The 18,920-nt window shown below is 58.0% G+C and overlaps 10 protein-coding genes across 10 annotated transcripts; 6 read left to right on the forward strand and 4 right to left on the reverse strand.

The window, feature by feature from the left end:
* Positions 1 to 429: 429 nt before the first annotated feature.
* UV8b_07794 (uncharacterized protein) lies at positions 430 to 2,727 on the forward strand (the record flags this gene model as incomplete). Its single annotated transcript, XM_043145291.1, has 1 exon — positions 430 to 2,727. One exon carries the CDS (start codon positions 430 to 432, stop codon positions 2,725 to 2,727), a length of 2,298 nt encoding a protein of 765 aa, XP_043001226.1.
* A 546-nt stretch (positions 2,728 to 3,273) lies between these two features.
* On the forward strand, positions 3,274 to 3,914 carry UV8b_07795 (uncharacterized protein; the record flags this gene model as incomplete). The annotated part of the gene is made up of 3 exons (XM_043145292.1): positions 3,274 to 3,572; positions 3,701 to 3,813; positions 3,874 to 3,914. 3 exons carry the CDS (start codon positions 3,274 to 3,276, stop codon positions 3,912 to 3,914), a joined length of 453 nt encoding a protein of 150 aa, XP_043001227.1.
* A 1,074-nt stretch (positions 3,915 to 4,988) lies between these two features.
* Positions 4,989 to 5,587, forward strand: UV8b_07796 (uncharacterized protein; the record flags this gene model as incomplete). The annotated part of the gene is made up of 3 exons (XM_043145293.1): positions 4,989 to 5,291; positions 5,377 to 5,489; positions 5,551 to 5,587. The coding sequence occupies 3 exons, from the start codon at positions 4,989 to 4,991 to the stop codon at positions 5,585 to 5,587; spliced, it is 453 nt and encodes a 150-aa protein (XP_043001228.1).
* Positions 5,588 to 5,736: 149 nt separating this feature from the next.
* UV8b_07797 (uncharacterized protein) lies at positions 5,737 to 5,928 on the reverse strand (the record flags this gene model as incomplete). The annotated part of the gene is made up of 1 exon (XM_043145294.1): positions 5,737 to 5,928. One exon carries the CDS (start codon positions 5,926 to 5,928, stop codon positions 5,737 to 5,739), a length of 192 nt encoding a protein of 63 aa, XP_043001229.1.
* A 168-nt stretch (positions 5,929 to 6,096) lies between these two features.
* Positions 6,097 to 7,329, reverse strand: UV8b_07798 (uncharacterized protein; the record flags this gene model as incomplete). Its single annotated transcript, XM_043145295.1, has 4 exons — positions 6,097 to 6,486; positions 6,553 to 6,730; positions 6,812 to 6,933; positions 7,012 to 7,329. 4 exons carry the CDS (start codon positions 7,327 to 7,329, stop codon positions 6,097 to 6,099), a joined length of 1,008 nt encoding a protein of 335 aa, XP_043001230.1.
* A 1,356-nt stretch (positions 7,330 to 8,685) lies between these two features.
* On the reverse strand, positions 8,686 to 9,032 carry UV8b_07799 (uncharacterized protein; the record flags this gene model as incomplete). Its single annotated transcript, XM_043145296.1, has 3 exons — positions 8,686 to 8,777; positions 8,835 to 8,910; positions 8,997 to 9,032. 3 exons carry the CDS (start codon positions 9,030 to 9,032, stop codon positions 8,686 to 8,688), a joined length of 204 nt encoding a protein of 67 aa, XP_043001231.1.
* A 1,722-nt stretch (positions 9,033 to 10,754) lies between these two features.
* Positions 10,755 to 11,336, forward strand: UV8b_07800 (uncharacterized protein; the record flags this gene model as incomplete). Its single annotated transcript, XM_043145297.1, has 1 exon — positions 10,755 to 11,336. One exon carries the CDS (start codon positions 10,755 to 10,757, stop codon positions 11,334 to 11,336), a length of 582 nt encoding a protein of 193 aa, XP_043001232.1.
* Positions 11,337 to 12,236: 900 nt separating this feature from the next.
* On the forward strand, positions 12,237 to 13,589 carry UV8b_07801 (uncharacterized protein; the record flags this gene model as incomplete). Its single annotated transcript, XM_043145298.1, has 1 exon — positions 12,237 to 13,589. One exon carries the CDS (start codon positions 12,237 to 12,239, stop codon positions 13,587 to 13,589), a length of 1,353 nt encoding a protein of 450 aa, XP_043001233.1.
* A 1,110-nt stretch (positions 13,590 to 14,699) lies between these two features.
* On the forward strand, positions 14,700 to 16,508 carry UV8b_07802 (uncharacterized protein; the record flags this gene model as incomplete). Its single annotated transcript, XM_043145299.1, has 2 exons — positions 14,700 to 15,456; positions 15,616 to 16,508. 2 exons carry the CDS (start codon positions 14,700 to 14,702, stop codon positions 16,506 to 16,508), a joined length of 1,650 nt encoding a protein of 549 aa, XP_043001234.1.
* Positions 16,509 to 17,290: 782 nt separating this feature from the next.
* On the reverse strand, positions 17,291 to 18,899 carry UV8b_07803 (uncharacterized protein; the record flags this gene model as incomplete). Its single annotated transcript, XM_043145300.1, has 2 exons — positions 17,291 to 18,597; positions 18,695 to 18,899. The coding sequence occupies 2 exons, from the start codon at positions 18,897 to 18,899 to the stop codon at positions 17,291 to 17,293; spliced, it is 1,512 nt and encodes a 503-aa protein (XP_043001235.1).
* Positions 18,900 to 18,920: the final 21 nt, after the last annotated feature.

An 18,920-nucleotide genomic window follows, 5' to 3' on the forward strand; every position in this document is an offset into this window, starting at 1 on the left:
ATATACTACTTCTCCGTACGCAACTATATGCTTACTCGGAATCCCTAGGGTATCCCAATGGCTTTCATTCTATGAAACGAGCGACGACAGTTGGATGGCGGTGTGGGAGCCCAAAGCGCGGGCGATCTTACGTTACGTGCAGGATGGGGGATTGGGGTAATATCATCAGCAAGCACGCAGAAGATATAGTAATATTAAAAATGATGATAACGAGCCCAGCTGACCGTTACTCGCTATACCAGCTATTTGTAGTGGAAATAGGGGTAGCCCCAAGTAGGGCTACTGTTATTCCAGCCGGACATCCCGATATTACACACGAATCCACCGATATCCCCGGCAACAAATAGCCGCCGTTGGGCGGGTGATTGTTAACCCGACCTATGGATATTCTGTCGAATGTCTCTTCCCCCTTTCTATAACCCAGCGACAATGACAATCACCACCATGGACACTGATACTGAATTGCAACGCCTGCGGGCCAGCTTTGCGCAAATCGAACAACAAAATGAACAACTTAAACAAGAAAATAAACGGCTCGGGCAACAAAATGAACGGCTCGAGCAACAAAATGATCGGCTCGAGCAACAAAATGATCGGCTCGAGCAAACTCAACAAAATACTACCTTGAGCCAATACCTAAAAAACTGCCATCGTCTGCTCTTCCAGTCCTTAGCAGTACGACCCGCAGACTCTGGCACCGGCACCACTGTGACGAAGGTTGATGGCAAATTTTACCCACGTAGCCTCCGACCATGGACAGCCTATAGAGCGCTGAAGGAGGAATTCGAATTTATCAAGGACGTTCTCAAGGAAGACCGGCTCTTTTCTGCCATCATCTCCATCAAAGACCTTCAACGACGAGTCTGTGGGACGCCAGTAGCGACCGAGGACGACGTCAAGCCGTTTGAGTATTTTGCAATCGAAGGACCAGTCATGGATATTATTCGCGAACTTTGCACAAGAGTAGATTCTAACCCTGCGATTGCAAGCCTTAATGCGTCTGGTATAACATTTACGAATCATTCACTTGGCGTCAATCCACCAGCAGATGAGATCCTCCAAGGTGATCTTCCTGAGGGTACAGAAAAACAACGTCGTGACCAATCACCAAGAAAGCGAGTCGCCGTCGAGCCGAAGAAGATAATCCCAGATCGTCGCTGCCTTCGGGAGGATCCTGCTGGGAATCGCGAGATAAGCTTTGTTATTGAATACAAGGCTGCTCATTTACTGCAGCCCAGTCGAGTGCGCCGCGGTCTTACCAAGCACTTGTTTACAAATGTTATCAAGGCTCGCGCAAGTACAAAGTCAAGCACCGACGAGGCCCAGTCCTCGAAAGACAGATCTGATCGAATACTTGCCATGGCTCTCACGCAAACCTACGACTACATGATCAGGTTGGGACTCAAGTACAGTTACTTGGCTGCTGGGAAGTTGTTTGTATTTCTATTGGTTGAGGAAGACGATCCAACAACTCTTCACTACCACATGGTTGACCCGGCTGGGGAGGCGGAAGATGATGAGGGAGTGTTGACAGAGTTTAGGACTGCTGTCGCTCAGGTGGCTTGCTTTACTTTGCTAGCCCTCCGCACGAAAACACGACCATCAAGCTGGACTGCCGAGGCGCAGGAAGTCTTGGCTGAATGGCCGATTCCATATGCGGACATGGAGCACGAAACGACGGACGAGGAGGAGTTTTTACCAAATTCTTCCAGCTCGTCGGATCTTTCATTCGATGGAGACGCTCTGAAAGTCTCTCCCAAAAAGTTTGTCCTTCGTTCGAGAGGGGCATGTAAGAACCCGGATGCAGTCCATGGCAGAAGAGAGGGCGCCGATGATGACGATGACAGCAACGACACGCTGGGGCATAGTTCCCGGAGTGCCTTTCCTCGCCTCGACGTCCGGACCAAGAGGGCGGCGCCTTCAAGCAGCGGGAGCTCGAGTTCTTCCCCTACAGATACCAGAGAGCAATCAAGGCCCTACTGCAGCCTAGGATGTCTCCTTGGTCTCAAAAGAGGCCAGCAGCTCGACGCGAACTGCCCAAACGTGGCGTCACACCGCATGGCCACGACGAGTACAAAGCACCCGATCCACTTCGAAGACCTGGCCACTCTTTTGCAGGAGCAACTGGCCCATTCCTTGTGGATACATTGTGAGCCTCTCGAGAAGACGGGCAAATACGGAGCCGTCGGGACGCTCTTTAAACTTACGCTAGCACGATACGGCTACACCTTTGTCGGCAAAGGTACGATTCAAGGGTTTGTTCCATATCTTCGACATGCGGCCAAGGTCTTTGACCGATTGGAACGCATACAAGGCGAAGTCGTACCCGTCTACCTCGGTAGCATCACCTTGGCAAAGCCGTATCCCCTCACGGCGCAGAATGCGATTCGGTTTGCCGGTACCAACATCGTGCACATGCTACTCATGTCTTGGGGGGGCGAAGCAGCAACGAGTATGGGGGAGCGCATCGATCTCTCCGGGGAGGTGATGAGGTCACTGAATATAGTGCGTAGCGAGGGCGTGGATCACGACGACCCAAGGAACGCCAACTGGCTTTGGAACGAGGAACGGAACTGCGTCGTAGTGATTGACTTTGACACTGCTCATCTTCTCCCTCCTCCTAAGCCTCGGCTGCTTCGAAAGCTTGTCGGTAGAAAGAGGAAATCGATGAGGGGCCAGGGATCCTCCCAGGCTCGAAAGCGCATGTCTTTGTCGACGTCGTCCTAGGCGGCGAAGGTGCCGCAGCCCAAGAGGAAGAAACAGCAGCCGGGCCGGAAGAATGCTTTTCGTCTGCCCTACAAAAAGAGCTAAGATATGATAAGAGGTTAGATACCTAGTACGATGGATACCTACGACGATGTAACCTTCCGTATACGATGGATACCTACTGCAATAGAAAGCGCGCTTTTTTCATGGCATAAGCATGCCGACTCTTCCCCTCGCACCGCATTGCGACTATTTAAGTGACTGCTGCGGCAGCCGCTTGGTTGATCAGGTGCTGCAGCAAAGTAGGCCCGTGTTGAGGATGCATTCGCGCGACATGATAATTTAGCTTGCTATGCAGAGCCAACGCAATTATATGAAGGAAGGGTCTATACGCTGGGAATGCGCCACGGCGTCTCGTCCAGAAGCGCGCACGCTGGCATATAAAGAGGCCTCCTCTTCGGTCCTCCAACTTCTTTTATTCGGTGCCTCGCAGTCGCAGTCGAGCCAAGTCCTCGTCAACTCCTAAAACGCAACACCCCTAATACCACGGACCCGCGATCCGCCACGATGAAAATCACAGCCGGGGCGGCCGCGCTCGCACCCGCCCTCGTCCTCGCGTCACCTCGCGCAGGCCTCGATGCTCGCCCCGACGCCCTGTCCTCGCGGAATTCGCAGGCACACGAGCACAGCTTAGCATCGCGCGACCCGAACATTATAAACTCGTGCGACCCTCTGACGCTGGATTCCACATTTTTCAGCACTGTCGTTACTCAATGCGCCAACGCCAAAAGTTATTATCGTAAGACGCAAATCGATCTCAATAACTGCATCGCGAATTTCGAGGGCCAGCTCGTTAAAGCCAGGCAGTACGTCTTTTTTCTTTTTTTTTTTTTTCCCTTTTGCCCTCGTTTCCATCCCATCACGTAAAATTGCATTGTCGTGTGGTGTGTACAAGAGAAAAAATAAAGAAGAAAAAATGCTAATACCTTTACAGCGGGGAATTTTATAGGAGCTGTTATGTATACACATGCTCCCTAGACGGCTATATGTATTCCTGCATGTGTAGAACTTCTGATCGCGGTGCAAAGACATCTTCTATTGACTTGAGTTAGTGTGATAATAGAGTGTTTTTTTTTTTGTTAGCTTTGTTAGCTAATAGAATAATAGGCAAAGTTTTATACAACTACTGGGGTAAACTGGGTTGCTAGGGCTGAAGAGAGTCGGATTGGATTTATTTACAAACATGCCTTTCGCCGTGACGACGGGTTTGTTCGTCCGACCAGTAACTAGCACGGCTTTGCCCTTCTGCATCGGGCTCAGAGCACCCGGTAACTCTATTTAGCCGGGATCGATAGTGTAGGAGAAAACAGTATCATCATTATCATTACCATCATCGGACTCGGTCGTGCATGCCGTGCCAACCACTATAGTCTGACCTCTCCAGCCCCCCGGGCCGCTGCGAAGGCTCTTCGATAAAGAGGACATCGACAACAGGTCGGGAATCCACACGGGCTTGAAAGCGTAAAGCGTACGCCTTTACTGTCCTCCTTGGCGGCGCAAAAGCTGCCGCAGCCCTAGGGGAAGAAACAGTAGCCGGGCCAGAAGAATGCTCTTCGTCTGCTGAATAACAACAACTAATGCTCAATAGATGTTAGAGTACCTAGTATGGTAGATTACCTACTGTATACGGTGGGCACCTGCTGCAATGGCTACGTGCCGATACGATGGATACCTACCATGTTGATTGCCTTCCGTTTACGATGGATGCCTACTGCAATAGATACCTGCTGCAGTGGAAAAGCGCGCTTTTTTTTTCCTTTTCCTTTTCATGGCATACTAAATCACGCCCCCTCTTCCCCTGGATGGCCTACTCTTGCCCCTCTTGCCCTTACGTGGCATAATCTTGCCGCCTCCTCTCCTCCTCTCCCTACACCAGATTGCGACTAGATATACGCGAATGCCGCGGCATCCGGCCAATCCGTAGGGTGCTCTAACAAGGTCGGCTCGTATCTCACCATCCAAGACATCAGCTTGCTAAGCGGAACTCTATTCATCCTGCAGCCAACCTAATTATATGAAAGGGCGGGTCTCGCACACGTCGCAGATACGCGGCATGGCGGCGCACGGCGTCTCGTACAGAGAAGCGCCCACGGCATGCGCACATAAATAGGCCTCCCAGCTCCCGACCTCCCTCTCGTCCTGGCGCCTCGCAGTTCGCGCCAAGTCCTCGCCAGTGCCCCAGACACGCCCCTGTTGACGCCGCGCACCCGATCCCCCCCGCGATGAAAATCACAGCCGTGGCCGCCGCGGCCGCCGCGTTGGCGCCCGCCCTCGTCCTCGCGTCGCCTCGCGCAGGCCTCGACGACGCCTTGTCCGCGCGAGACGCGCGCGCGCGCGAACACATGCTGTCGTCGCGCGATCCGAGGGTCGAGCACTCGTGCACGCCTCTGTCGCTGTCTCCTGCCGACCACGAAACCATCAATGCCAAATGCATCAACGCCAAGAACCAGTACCAGGCAACCAGTATCGATCTTTCCCACTGCCTCATGAATTCCGAGGGGACGTTCGTCAAAGCAAAGAAGTGCGTTTTTTCACCGTCTTTGGTCGCGCGAAAATTTCGCGTCATGTGGCGATGATCCGAGAGGAGAGAAAAAGCTAACAGCTCGGCAGCGGGAGATTCGATGCCTCCTGTACCATGTCATCGTGCACTCTCAAGGGGAATACATATTCTTGCACGTGCAAAACTACCTCTCTTGGGCCACGAACGGCTTCTATCGACTTGAGTTAGTATGATGATGACTGTGGTCGTTCTGTGGGCTTATTGACTGATGAAATAATAGCCAGAGTTCTATACAACTACTGGGGTGATTTGGCTTGCTAGGGCTGAAGAGAGGCGGATTTGTTTCCATGTTTTCGGCCGAGGAAGGGCTTTCATCTGGCTAGCAACTAGCACGGTTTTCCCCTTCTGCATTAGGCGCAGAGCACCTGGTACTACTTGGCTGGGGCCGATAGTTTAGGCAAACATCATCATCATCGTCGTCGTCGTCGTCGTCGTCGTCGAACTCGGCCGTGCATGCAGCGAAACAGCTCCAAACCGTTTCCACGTGTCTCGCAAGCCGATGGATAGATCAGATCATCGGCATCAGGTCTAGCAGGTCTAGTAGCATCACGCTGGGACCAAGATCTGTCGCCGGCACTGTGTCTCATAAAACTGAGCGTCATGTACGCAAAGTGAAAACCCCACGCTAGAGCCAACCCGGTGTTTATATGCACAAGCCGTCACGCTTGTCGACATCAGTCCTCCCTCCCGGCAGCGACCCTGCCATTCTCCGTGACGCCGTCCAGTCGCCGCAAAGAAAAATAAATAGACAAAAATAAAAATAAATGAGCTCACGGGGTCACGGGATTGTTCCCCGGCAACTTGTCCAGCGGCCCCTGCAGTCCAATGTCCTCGGTCGGCGCAGCCCTCTCGAGCGGCTGCCGGCTAGCCCGACCAGGCCCGTTAGGACCGACGTTCAAGCTACACCCGGGGTCGTTGACGCCCCGTGCTCCGGTGCAGGTGGCAATGGCACGTTCCAGCGCATCCTGGTCGCTCCAGCCGTTGAGGAAGTCGCCGTGCAGCCCGTAGCCGGTGGCGTCGCCGTGGGCCCACACGAGGCGGTTGAAGTCCTTGATGGCGTTTGTGTTGTGGAAGAACTCAAAGAAGACGGAGAGGATGGCGACGGGGTGCGACTCGGGGCACACGCCCGTGTTGTAGTCGCCAATGGCCGGGAACGCCATCTGCAAAGCAAGCGTCAGTTACGGGCTTGGTTCTCGCGCTTGCCGCGCGCAAGTGGCCCGACCTACGTGGCTTTTGTGGTTGCTGCTGTCCAGGTTCTTGCCGTCCCAGCAGGAAGGGAAGAAGGTCTCGGTTCGCATCCGCTCGCACTGCTGCGTGGGAAGGTTCGGCGTCTCGCCCGAGTTGTTCTTCCCCAGGCAGACGTGGGAAATGGCCCGCTGCTCCGGGTTCGAGCGGTTATACGTTCTATTGCCCCCGGGGGCGGGGGTCACGGTCAGCCGTCGCGGCAGAGTCTGGCGCGCCTTTGGATTGCTACCGCCGTCTCACCTGAGAGAGGGATCTCCGACGATCATACGGAGGCCCTTTGGCGGCGCCTTGGCATGCGGCATGCCGCGGCAGTTCTTGCGACCCGGCGCGTAGTCGCACGCTCGGTCAATGTAATACGCAGCCTGGGTTGTGCAAAGAAGCATCATCAGCACGCATCCTCCTCCAACGCCCCAAGGCGCCCGGCTGCGTCATTTGCTTACTATGCCCTGCATCTCCACCACCTCAAACTTGCCGTCCCGCCGCTGGTGGTACATGAGCGGCTGCCAGTAGTTGCTCTTGTCCAGCACCTTGTCGCAGGTCGTGGCCTTGGCGTTCCTGGCTTCCTCGTTGGTCAGGCTGAGGGCAAACCGCGTGCCGCCCACTACGGCGTGGACGTGAGAAGACAAGACGCCCGGAAAGACGATGGGGTCTCCGCGGAAGGTTGTCAGCGGCGCGCAGTTGACCGTGAAGAGCTGAGCAAGGGCCTCGGGGGAGACGAGCCCGAGGAGCGCAAGGATCTTGAGTTTTGGGGACGCCATGACAAGCACACCCCGAGATTACCTTTGTTCCTGTCGACGCGGCAGCCACAATGTACTGCAGCGAAATAGTGAGAGGAAGAACACCCAATCACTTGGCGACGGACGCGGCCTGATTCAGCCTTTAAATGGCTGGCTATCAACCCAATGCGGGCTCTTGCCCGCTTGCACGGACTAGTTCGTCAAATATAACATTGTGGCGCCAGCCGATGCCAGATGTCCGTTCAGAAGGAGGCGGGTAAAATACCGTCAGGTGATGAGGTCATCTTGCGTTCCTGCCGCCCTCGAAGCAGCTTAACCAGCGATCCCCGGCCCCCGGCTGACCCAACAAAACGAAAGAAGAATTCACCGAGACCAGCTACCTCCCCAGAAGTAACCACCGATCTGCTCAAGTTCCCGTTGAATCCGAACCACCAGGAATGTCGGGGGGAGCATTGCCAATTCAATCCCACGACCAGGCATTTGCCCGCGAAAAGACACGTATGTTCGATCCTTGGCGTTATTGAGGCGCGGGAGGACTCTGGCGGCATTTCCCACTCTCTCGCCCTTGAGATCGATCGCATTGGCCATCTGGACGCACCTGAAACGGCTAGCCTCGGTGCCGGTGCCGGCGATAAGCTGCGGCTCCATGGAAACTGGTCTGCTAGTCCCGGCTACATATAAGCCGTTGCAGGTTGGGTGGCGCTTCCATCTTTTGCAAGATCTACTGCTGCTCCCTTTTTCTCGTGTCGCGTGGATCCACGGTCGAGGGAGACACAGTAGCCAGTATGACAGTGTCATTGCCATTGATGCTCACGAGGAGATCCTGCAGGATTGGTTCCAGACGGCGATTTGGCGCTTTTGCTGCCGGCTAACACTTCCGTCATCAGATCTCGCGAGATGCCGTGGGTGACGGAGGCCCCGCTATGCCTCGACCCGCCCAAACGTGTTTGAATAATGACGCTGACACATGGGTTATGCCGAAGTCCAGAAAGCTGCAATATTCGGATTGCGCTCTGTCCTCGCTGCCCTTGGTGGTAGTTGGCTCCATGTTGGATCTGATGTATTGATAACTCTCGCACCCTGCGAAAGCGCTGCGCTGCGCACCAGCGGGCGGTAACAGCGACAACAAGGACAGTGGTGAAAATCCTCTCTGCTTGGAGAGGGCGACTTGAGCGCTGAATTCGGGAGGTGATATTCTGCCCCCCAGCACGTTGGCGTTCCAGAGTCCAGATGGATTTATAGTCTGCCAGCGTGGCAGGCCCGCGTCGAACACCGTGAACGTGGCCGGCTGGGGCACATCCCATGGGCTGATATCGATGTCCGCATAGGCTTGCTAACTTGCTGTATTTTGAAACTGTTCCCACTCCGAGCTTTATCCTAGGTTTCCCGAGGCCATCTCAGGCTAAAGCCGGTATAACTGCGATGCGGCAGTATCGGGTGGCTCGGGAGGCATGTGTGCACATGGCCTGCTGTACGTTTCGACGGAGCGTTAGCTCTTTCCAAGCACTCGGGCATCTCTGACGTACCAAAAATCTCTTCTTTCACTGAGTGCAGAATCTCGGCACAGAACAGCTTCTGCACAGCCCCTGTTTTCGCGGATCTCTGGGGCGGTTAATGCCCAGAGTTTGATAAAGCCGTTTAATTCCCTTTCCCACTTTGGCGCTATTATGCGGACTGTATCTACCCACAGGTGCAAAGGTAATCCAGAGTTTATTGACGTCCATCAATTTACAAGGTCGGGGGCTTCTTCGATCGTCTGGAATGATGGGTTTCATCGTGAGCCAAGGAGAAGGATTTTAAGTTCATGCTGGAAACCTTGTAGTGCTCACACACGTGGTGCTCAGACACCGTAGCTCATGGTACTGAGTGACGGAGACAAAAGGACAACTTGTCCGCGCCATGGCCATGGGATCAGCCGGCAACCGTTTCGCACCCAAGTGCTGTTAATTTCATTTCGCAGGCGGCAACCGCCCGCCTGTGTCGGTTACTCAGCGACTTTCATCCGCGCAGGGTTTCTGGCCGAATACCCACCACCGTCGGTCACGGGGGGCGGCAGTCATCGAATGGAGCCTTTGGGGAAAGGCGTTGGCCAAACCTGCCGAAAACTAGGCATTGCTCAGCATGTGCCAAGAAGAATGTAATCGTCGCCACACGACCTACAACACTATACGACGCTCTATCACCAACACTCAGCGCCAATGTCACCATTGGGCACCGAATGTCTTGGTTGTCTTTGCGGGATCGGCCAAAAAGTGGCAACCGCAAGGGTGTCCTCTGTCCACTCAGAGCTTGGCCCGTCGTCCGTCGTAGAAAGATGGGTCAAGGTGCAAGACGGAAATGTCCGTGGGTAGGGAGCCCACTCTGTCCCAAGTTGGAACCGAGTGACTACGGTCGTACAGCCGTGGTCGGTGGATGTGGGCTTGCTAGGGCTGTTGACAACGGTTAAAAGCTTGCTGGACTCGCCAAGAGGGACGCGGATATGACTCCACTTGGTGGGCAACGGTGTAGGAAGTTTGTTGTCGTCCCGCGCAGGCATCATGCTAGGCGGCAGCCAGGAAGGCGTCTGTCCGAAAGTTTGGAAGAACGATTCTGTTTCTGCTCGGAAGGGATGCGGATAGAGCATTTTTTGCTGGAATCACCCTTGCAGTCCGACTCGTCAAGTAAGAAGGGTCCAGAGTCCATGCTGCCCGCTTCCAGCTCCGTTTTCCCTAACCATTTCCTTCCAACCCCAACTGCCTGGGTGGTTTGACGGGAATGACACTTGCATGAGGCACGAGCGATGGCACCCGAGAAACCGGTGCACGAGGACATGAAGCAGCTGTCGGGCGGTAAGCGGCCAGAGGGTTGTCTGCTTGACGATGCTTGCTTGAATAGACGGTAACGGTTGCCGTTGGTCCACGGAACCGTGGTGTGCGTACCAACCAAGGTGCCCAGCCCAACTCTGTCCTGCAGCGGCTTTCTCTGGCTTGCTCTGGCTTTGCAGACTCGCCAAGGACTCCACCGGTACCGACATGAGTCCCAATGTGAGCAGTCGCCGGCAGATTTCAGGTCCAAAATGTCTCGTGTGGCGCCAGCATTGCGCAAGCTTTCAGGGCACGCACAATCTGCCAAGGCTGCATATGCATGCATGCTGGTGCTTTCCGCTTCCTTGCTAGAGCCTAGCGGGTCAAGGGCTACCACACCGGCAAGATGTTCACTGCACGTCTGTCCCGGCCGAAGGACTTACCGCTATTTTCGGTCGCATTTGATTCTACCAGGCCTTGGCATGCGGCCTTGCCAAGGCAGTGCTCGCCACTGCCAGCGTCCCAGAGGCTCACTCATGATCGGGCCACACAAGACGCCAGCGGGGTTTGAAAGGGGAACAGGCTCGCGTCGAATGTCTTGAGTCGTGTGGCTGTGGCCAAAGTATTGAAGACTCTGTGTAGAATAGGCAGGGGGGGGGTTAGATGGAGGAGAAAGAGGGGGAAAAGACGGAAAAGGCAGAAAAGGCAGAAAAGGCAGAAAAGGCAGAAAAGGCAGAAAAGGCAGAAAAGGCAGAAAAGACAGAAAAGACTGAAAAGACCCGACGAGTCACGACCAGACGTCTCCCAACACCTGGTGCAGCTGCCGCAGGAGTCAGGAGTCAGTGCCGCCGGCACTGCCAAGGGGCCAAGAAAATGGGGGCCGATGGGCCAAATCGACGGCGCAAATCGACCAGGAACCAGCTCGGATCCGGTGGGGCGCGTGGGGGCTGTGCTGGTCTCCGTATCTCGCCCAAAGAGGCTAGCCCCGTCAGGGGCATCGACGACGTAATTGTGGGTCCGTCCCTTGGCCTGGCGCCTTCCTTTGCTTATTGCTACATAGGAGCGCAGCCATGTTGGGTTGCCGCCGCGCTGCTTCATGGCCTTGACATCCACGCAGAGAGCACATGGATTCTTCACTGCCCAGGCCCGAGCACAGAGGCTTCTTGCACCTGCGGCATTTTGTTTTGCTTCCGCAGCCCGCTCATGAGTCCAGATTTCGAGCCCCGGATGACGGATGACGGATGACCCACGACGGACCGTGGGCAAATTACCCCCTTCGAGACGCGCACTGCGCAGTGACCTCTTGGTTCGCCCGCCAAGCTCTCCAATGGCCAGGCGTGCAAGGTTTGGTTTGTTGGTCAAATGTTCCAATGTCCACTACAAAACTACAAAACGGCCTAGGCAAGGATCTCTCGACAGGGAAAGATAACGGATCCCACCGAGGCAGTGAGCGCAGCAACAAGTTGCAACAGATAGATCGCCGTGGCGAAAACCGGTTTTTGCTTCCCGCTCTGCGTCTGGACCCCTGGACTCTGCATGTCGAAAGACGGCCAATGCTTCGGAACGGCCGTCATCTCTCGGCCCCCGTTGCTGAAGTTGCCCGTGTCAGTGTTGCAGCCTAACCGCCATCTCCAGCAACTTCGACGACAAGGGGAAGGGAGAGGGCGGTGATCCTTATATGCCTGTCAAGACCGTGTCAATTTGTTTCCCCGTTACGAGCGACCAGCTCCACTCGAGTGAAACACTTTTCCCAACGAGGCACCAAATGCTATCTATCCGACAGGCCAGCCCTCGTTGTCTTGTAACTTGTGCCGGTTGTGTTGGTTTGCCGTTGACTTGTTCCAAGCCCCCGGTGACGAGCCTAAAGCAGCCTTCCCTCTCCCCCCCCCCTCCCCTCTCTTGGCATTCCAAGTATACAACAAAGCGGTCGTACTCGGAAGAAACTCGACAGAAGGATGGAAGATTGGAGAAGATACAAAACTCAACCTGACTGCCTGCCCGTCCGTTGTGGGGCCAAACCCGCAGGTACCTTTTCTTTCCCCTTTACTTTCCTCGAGGGCGTGAACGACTTAAACACAATACATTTGCAGTGCCTTCTTTTTTCTTTTCTTGTCTCTTTTTTCTTCTATCCATCCCCCTCCCAAGATGATTGACCGATCGAGACCGCGGAGCTGGGACGACTCGCGCTTACCAACCAGGCGAAACTCCATGTCGACCATATACGACGTCCCGAGACCAAACGTAAAGCCGGACCCAAGGCCCTCGCCGGACAGCCAGCACCCCATGGTGAGCAGCCCCTTTGCGCCGTCCCTCGAGGCGCAGGACGAGAAGCAGCAGCACAAACACGGCCGCCACCACAATGGCCACCTGGACGCCTACGACACCGACCGGCCGCGGCTCGGGTTCAAGCAGCGCCTTCACCACTTCACCTGGGCGTGGTACACGCTGCCCATGAGCACGGGTGGCCTGGCTCTCCTCATGTTTGCGCAGCCACACCAGTTCCCCGGGCTCAAGTCGGCGGGCCTGGCCGTCTACATTGCCAACATTGTCGTCTTTGCCACCATCACGTCCCTCATGGCGGCCCGCTTCGTCCTGCACCCGGGCGACATGCTCAGGTCCGTCACCCACCCCCGCGAGGGCTTCTTCCTGCCGACCTTCTTCCTGGCCGTGGCGACGCTCATCAGCGGGACGGACCGGTACGCCGTGCCCAAGGACGACGTGGCGCTCGTGTGGGCCGTCTCGGGCGCCTTCTGGGTCTACGTCGGGCTGACGCTGGCGCTGGCCGTCGGGCAGTACAGCTACGTCTTCGCCGCCCACAGCTTCGGCCTGCAGACCATGATGCCGACGTGGATCCTGCCCATCTTCCCCATCATGCTGTCGGGCACCATTGCGTCCGTCATTGCCGAGACCCAGCCGCAGGCCGCCGCCATCCCCATCATCGTGGCCGGCCTGACCAGCCAGGGCCTGGGCTTCGCCGTCGCCGTCCTCATGTACGCCCACATGGTGGGCCGCCTCATGCAGTCCGGCCTGCCGGACCGGGAGCACCGCCCCGGCCTGTTCATGTGCGTGGGGCCCCCGGCCTTTACGGCCCTGGCCCTCATCGGCATGGCCAACGGCCTGCCCAACACGGTGGACCTGGACATGGACGGCAACGACCTGGACTCGGGCATCATCCGCACCATGGCCACCATCACCGCCATCTTTCTGTGGTCCGTCAGCTTCTGGTGGTTCGGCATCGCGGCCATTGCCGTCCTCCAGTCGCCCCCCAAGCACTTCCACCTCGGCTGGTGGGCCATGGTCTTCCCCAACACGGGCTTCATCCTGGCCACAATCTCCATCGGTCGACAGCTGAGAAACGACGCCGTCTTGTGGATGGGGTCTGGCCTGAGCATCTGTCTGCTCGGCATGTACCTGTTTGTTCTGGGCAACCACATCAAGGCCGTCGTCAAGCAAGACATAATGTATCCTGGGCGAGACGAAGACGTCGAGGATCATTAAGATCTGCCGTTGCGTGTGGCCCTGTCCTTTGGCAAGAAAACGCCTTTCTTTTTTTTTTTTTTTTCCCCTGCTCCAGCTTCCTTCTTTTTAATTTTTTTTCTTTTTTTTCTTTGTTCCGGCTATTTCTTTACGGGCACCTGGTTTGCGGCTGTATTGGCGCGGCACATTTTGGCACAGTACACGAGGACGTACGTGCACATGCACTTTGCTTTGCAGAAGCGGTTTTCTTTGAAATTTGCTCTTCATCAACAGGGATGAACTAGCAGGGTCAAGCTTGTCATATTTCTTGTTTGTAAGGGGGGGACCATGCAAGACTCGCCTGAGTACTATTACAGCCGGGGCTCGAGAGACTTGGGGCATGCAAAATACATCAGATTTGAAAAAGAAAGATAAAGAAGAAGAAAAACACATGAACATGCATACATGCCTGGCGCAGGCATGCCAAGAAAAGCCGATGCGTCAAGCATGCTTCCCAAAGCAGTGTGAGCACATCACGTCAATGGCCAGAGGCGTGGTGCCTGGCGCCAGTATGCTCCGCAGCGCCGGTTCTTTCCCCGTACGCCACATGTAGCCTCGCAGGAGACAATTGATCAATGCTACACACAGCCCCTGCGGCACCAGATGAAGGATAGCTGCCTTTCTACTGTGCGTCGTCGAATCGGCAGTTGCCGGCGGCCAGCCTCGAGTGGCACGAGGTCGTGAACGCCAGCGCACCAAGCCAAGGGCTGTCACGTGCAGCTGCCGCCGCCACCAGGCACCAAGCCCCACGCCCCAAGCCCCCAAACCAGCCACGAGTTCCTGCTGCAAGGTGTACCCCGCCATCGACGATTAGATTAGATAAGATAGCCGGCCCCTCCGCCGACCCCCGCCACGCGCAGCCCACACTTCACCTTCCCAATCCGTCTGGTCCGTCGCTTCTTCCCTAACAAAACCTCCCCCCCCCCTCTCCTCGGTCGATTTCTTCGCGATCCCCAAATCCGCCATGAGCCACCAGCACCCGCCGTCACGACCTCGCAACCCGCCATGCGCGCCCCCTTCACCGCGTAGACGACAACAACAACAACAACAACAACAACAACAACAACAACCCCCGCCCCCATCCGACCGCCCATGAAGCCCGAACCGCTGTTGCCGCCCGCGTCCGCGCCCGCGTCCGCCATGCAACAACCCCCGACCGCCTCCCCCTCCGCCGCCGACGCGGCCCTCGCCGGCCTCGGCTACAAGGCCGAGCTCCCCCGCAACCTCAGCATGATGAGCATCCTCGGCCTGTCGTTCGCCATCATGGCCGTGCCGTTTGGCCTCTCCACCACCATCTACATCACCCTCTACAACGGGCAGGCCGTCTCGGTGCTCTGGGGGTGGGTGCTCGTGTCCCTCGTGTCCGTCTGCATCGCCGCCTCGCTCGCCGAGATCTGCGCCGTCTTCCCCACCGCCGGCGGCGTCTACTACTGGTCCGCGATGCTGAGCACGCGCCGCTGGGCGCCCGTGGTGAGCTTCGTCGACGGCTGGCTGACCCTCGTGGGCAACTGGACCGTCACCCTGTCCATCAACTTCTCGGGCGCGCAGCTCATCCTGAGCGCCGTCACCCTCTTCGACCCGGACTACGCCGCCACCGCGTGGCAGACGGTGCTGTGCTTCTGGGCCCTCATGCTGGTCTGCGCCCTCGTCAACGCCTTTGGCTCGCGGTACCTGGACCTGATCAACCGGGTGTGCATCTACTGGACCGCCGCGAGCGTGCTCGTCATCCTCGTCACCCTGCTGGCCATGGCGCCGTCGCGGCGCTCGGGCGCCTACGTCTTTGGCCACTACGATGCGTCTGCCAGCGGCTGGCCTACAGGATGGTCCTTTTTCGTCGGCCTGCTGTCGCGTGAGTCATGGCCGTCATCCCCCGCCCCCCCCCCCCCCTTTTTTCTTTCTTTTCTTTTTTCTATTGCTTTGCTGTTTCCCGCCTTGTCTTTGTGGTCGTCTTCGCCGCCGTCATCGTCTTCGCGCGTTTCAACTGACTGGCAAAACTTATATCCAACAGCCGCCTACACCCTCACCGGCTACGGCATGGTCGCCGCCATGTGCGAGGAAGTCCAGAACCCCGAGCGCGAGGTGCCCAAGGCCATTGTGCTCTCCGTCATTGCCGCCGGCATCACCGGCGTCATCTTCCTGATCCCGCTGCTCTTCGTCATCCCCGACATCGCCACGCTGCTCCAGCAGGCCCAGCCCATCGGCCTGCTGTTCAAGACGGTCACCGGCTCCGCCGCCGGCGGCTTCGGCCTGCTGTTCCTGATTCTCGGCATCCTCATGTTCGCCGGCATCGGCGCCCTGACCGCCGCCTCGCGCTGCACCTACGCCTTTGCCCGCGACGGCGCCGTCCCCGGCTACCGCCTCTGGTCCAGGGTCGACGCGAAGCTGGGCCTGCCGCTGTGGGCCCTCGCCCTGTCCACCGTCGTCGACTGCCTCCTCGGCTGCATCTACTTTGGCTCCCCGGCCGCCTTCAACTCCTTCACCGGCGTGGCGACCATCTGCCTGTCCATGTCGTACGGAGTCCCCGTCCTGGTCCTGCTGGCCCGCCGCAGGCAAGCCGTCGCCCGCTCGCCCTACAGCCTGGGCAGGCTCGGCACCGCCGTCAACGTCGTCTGCGTCGCCTGGATCGTCTTCGCCGTCGTCATCTTCTGCATGCCCGTCTCGCTGCCCGTCGACGCCGCCACCATGAACTACGCCTCGGTGGTGTTTGCCGGCTTCGCCGCCGTCGCCGTCGCCTGGTACTTTGCCTATGCCCGCCGCAACTTCCACGGGCCGCCGGTCCTTGCGCGGGACGAGCTCGACGGGGTTCCCGCCCGGGCGCACCGCGGCCCAGAGGCCAGCATTGGCGCGGAACAAGCGACGCCGGAGCTGCCCCTGGAGAAGAAAATGAGCATCCGTGCGTAGCTGGGCGTCTTTTTGCATGCGGACCTCTTTTTTTTTTGTGTTATCTGGCTACATGGGAAGGGGCGACCTGGTGTGATGCTGCTGGAATCGACACCTCTTTTATGAGGTACGACCTTGTAGTAGTATCGTGTGGAGGCAATGAGTAAGACATGGGGCTGGACATGGGTAGTAATAGACGAACAAAAGTTAGCGATAGAAAGATGGCAAGCCTCGCAGCTTGATGCATGATTCACACAGCGGTCTTGGCTTGGGAGGCTGTTGGCGGGTGGCCTTGCTGTCGAGGAAGATGACCTTGACCACCCTTGCAGGACTTTGCAGCCGTACGAAGCATCCAGCGCTGATGACGAACTACCAAACGTTATACGCGGCAGTAAGATCTGCACGGGTAGCAGCAGGCCATCTGTCTTCCTCGACACATGCCTACACCCACCATCAGCCTCATCAAGCCACCGTCTTGGCCGCTGTAAGGTGTCGCGCGGACCTCGCGGAAACAGCTCCTGCGCACGTCGTCTCCTAGTCGCCTTGCTTTAGTATCCGTCGCCGCTTACATCAAGCCCCCCGTCTCCTACTTGTGCCTCTACATGCCGCTGCCACCACAAGGCCCTACCTGATGCAAGACGCGAGATGCGACGGCAGAAATTACGCGAGAGAGGGGGCAAGGACAGAAAGAAAGAAGCAAGAAATCACGGCAAAGCACAAGAGAGTCCCTAGGTTTCTGTTTTGCTCTGTTGTCATGTCTTGTCTCGTCTTGTCTTGTCACGTCTTGTGCTTTTGTTCCCCCCCTACACGCTGATTGTTCGAAAGACGCTAAACTCCTCGCCCGTGGCGACCAGGCTCCCCATCATCTGCGGGTGCCAGTGCACCTCCTTGGCGTCCTTGAGGTAGTGCACAAACAGCAGCTGCGGCGGCACGCCCTTGACGCCGGCCGTGTCCTTGCTCTCCTCGTCGTCCAGCTCGACGGCCAGGTCCCACAGCGTGACGGTGCTGTCGGCCGCGGCGACGGCCACGACCGAGTCGTCGGCCGGGTGCCACTCCAGGCTGGTGATCTGCTCCGTGTGGAAGGCGAAGCTCGCGAGGGGCTGGGGCGTCTCGGCGCCGCCCGCCTCCTTCCACTGGCGCAGGTCCCAGACGGCCCAGGCGCCGTCGTCGGCGCCCGACGCGAGCAGGTGGCTGGTCTGGCGGGACCACGAGATGACGTTGACGTCGTGGGCGGAGGCGCGGACCGTGATGGCGGGCCGGCGCGCCCGGGAGCGCACGTCCCACACGCGCACGGTGCCGTCGCTCGAGGCCGACGCGAACACGGACGCCTCGGACGGCGACCACTGCAGGTCCTCGACGCTGCCGGCGTGGCCGCGGAAGGGCCGCGCGTCGGTGGCCCAGCCGCCGCCGTCGGCGCGCGTCGTCGCGTACACGAGCCCGTCGTTGTCGCCGGTGAGCAGCCTGCCGCCGGGCACGGTGGGCGACCAGTCGACCGCGTAGCCCTCGGCCTTGTGCGCGCGGATCGTGCACACCGGCCGGTCGTGCTGGGCCGTCACGCCGCTGCCGGGGTTGTCGAACGAGGCCAGGTGCGGGGTCACGTCGTGGATGAAGACGTTGGCCGACTCGGTCATGGTGGCGGTCAGCGTGGTCGGCGGCCGGCCGGGCTCGCTGCCGCTGCTGCTGCTGGGCACCTGGTGCGCGCGGATGCGGTTCGTGGTCGAGTTGAGCGGGATGGAGCGGCTCTCCAGTATGGGCTCCGCGTCTTCATCATCATCGTCGCCGTCGTCGTCGTCGTCGTCGTCGTCCGACCCGTCGTCGTCGTCGCCCCGCCTGGCCATCCTGCTGAGCCCGCTCAGCTTGCTCACCAGCAGCTGGTTGTCCGACGCCTTGGACGACTCGGCCTGCGTCCCCGCCACCAGGTACATGGTGGCCGGGTAGGCCTTGCGGTCGTCGCCCAGCGCGTCTCTGACAATGTCAAAGGAGAGGCAGGGCCAGGGCGTGCTCAGGTTGTGCAGCATCTCGTACGTCGTCGGGTCCGGCGCCAGCGTCTGGCCGGGCTCCAGTTTGCTGCGCCCGACGATGAATGTCCCCTGGTCGACCTCCATCGCGGCTGCCCCATCGCAAGTCAGCTCAGTCAAGCGTTCCATGCGCCTTCATTCCTTCATTCTTCGTCTTCCTTGTTGGCCCCTTGGCGCCGTTTCTCTTACCAGCCTTCTCGTCGGCCTCGCGCTCGGCGTCGGGCCTTCCGTCCACGCCGGCCTCGAAGATTTCGTCTTCGCTTTCAAACTCGTCCTCGAACTCGTCCTCGAACTCGCCCACGTCCTTGTCGTCGTCGTCAATGTCCATGGCGTCGGGGCGATGGCCGCCCTTGAGGGGGCCGCTGCCGTTTTCGTCGGCCACCCGCTTCGACATGCTGGTGTGGGATGTTTCCTC

The sequence above is a fragment of the Ustilaginoidea virens genome, chromosome 7 (assembly GCF_000687475.1).
Source record: "Ustilaginoidea virens chromosome 7, complete sequence".
Lineage (NCBI taxonomy): Eukaryota > Fungi > Ascomycota > Sordariomycetes > Hypocreales > Clavicipitaceae > Ustilaginoidea > Ustilaginoidea virens.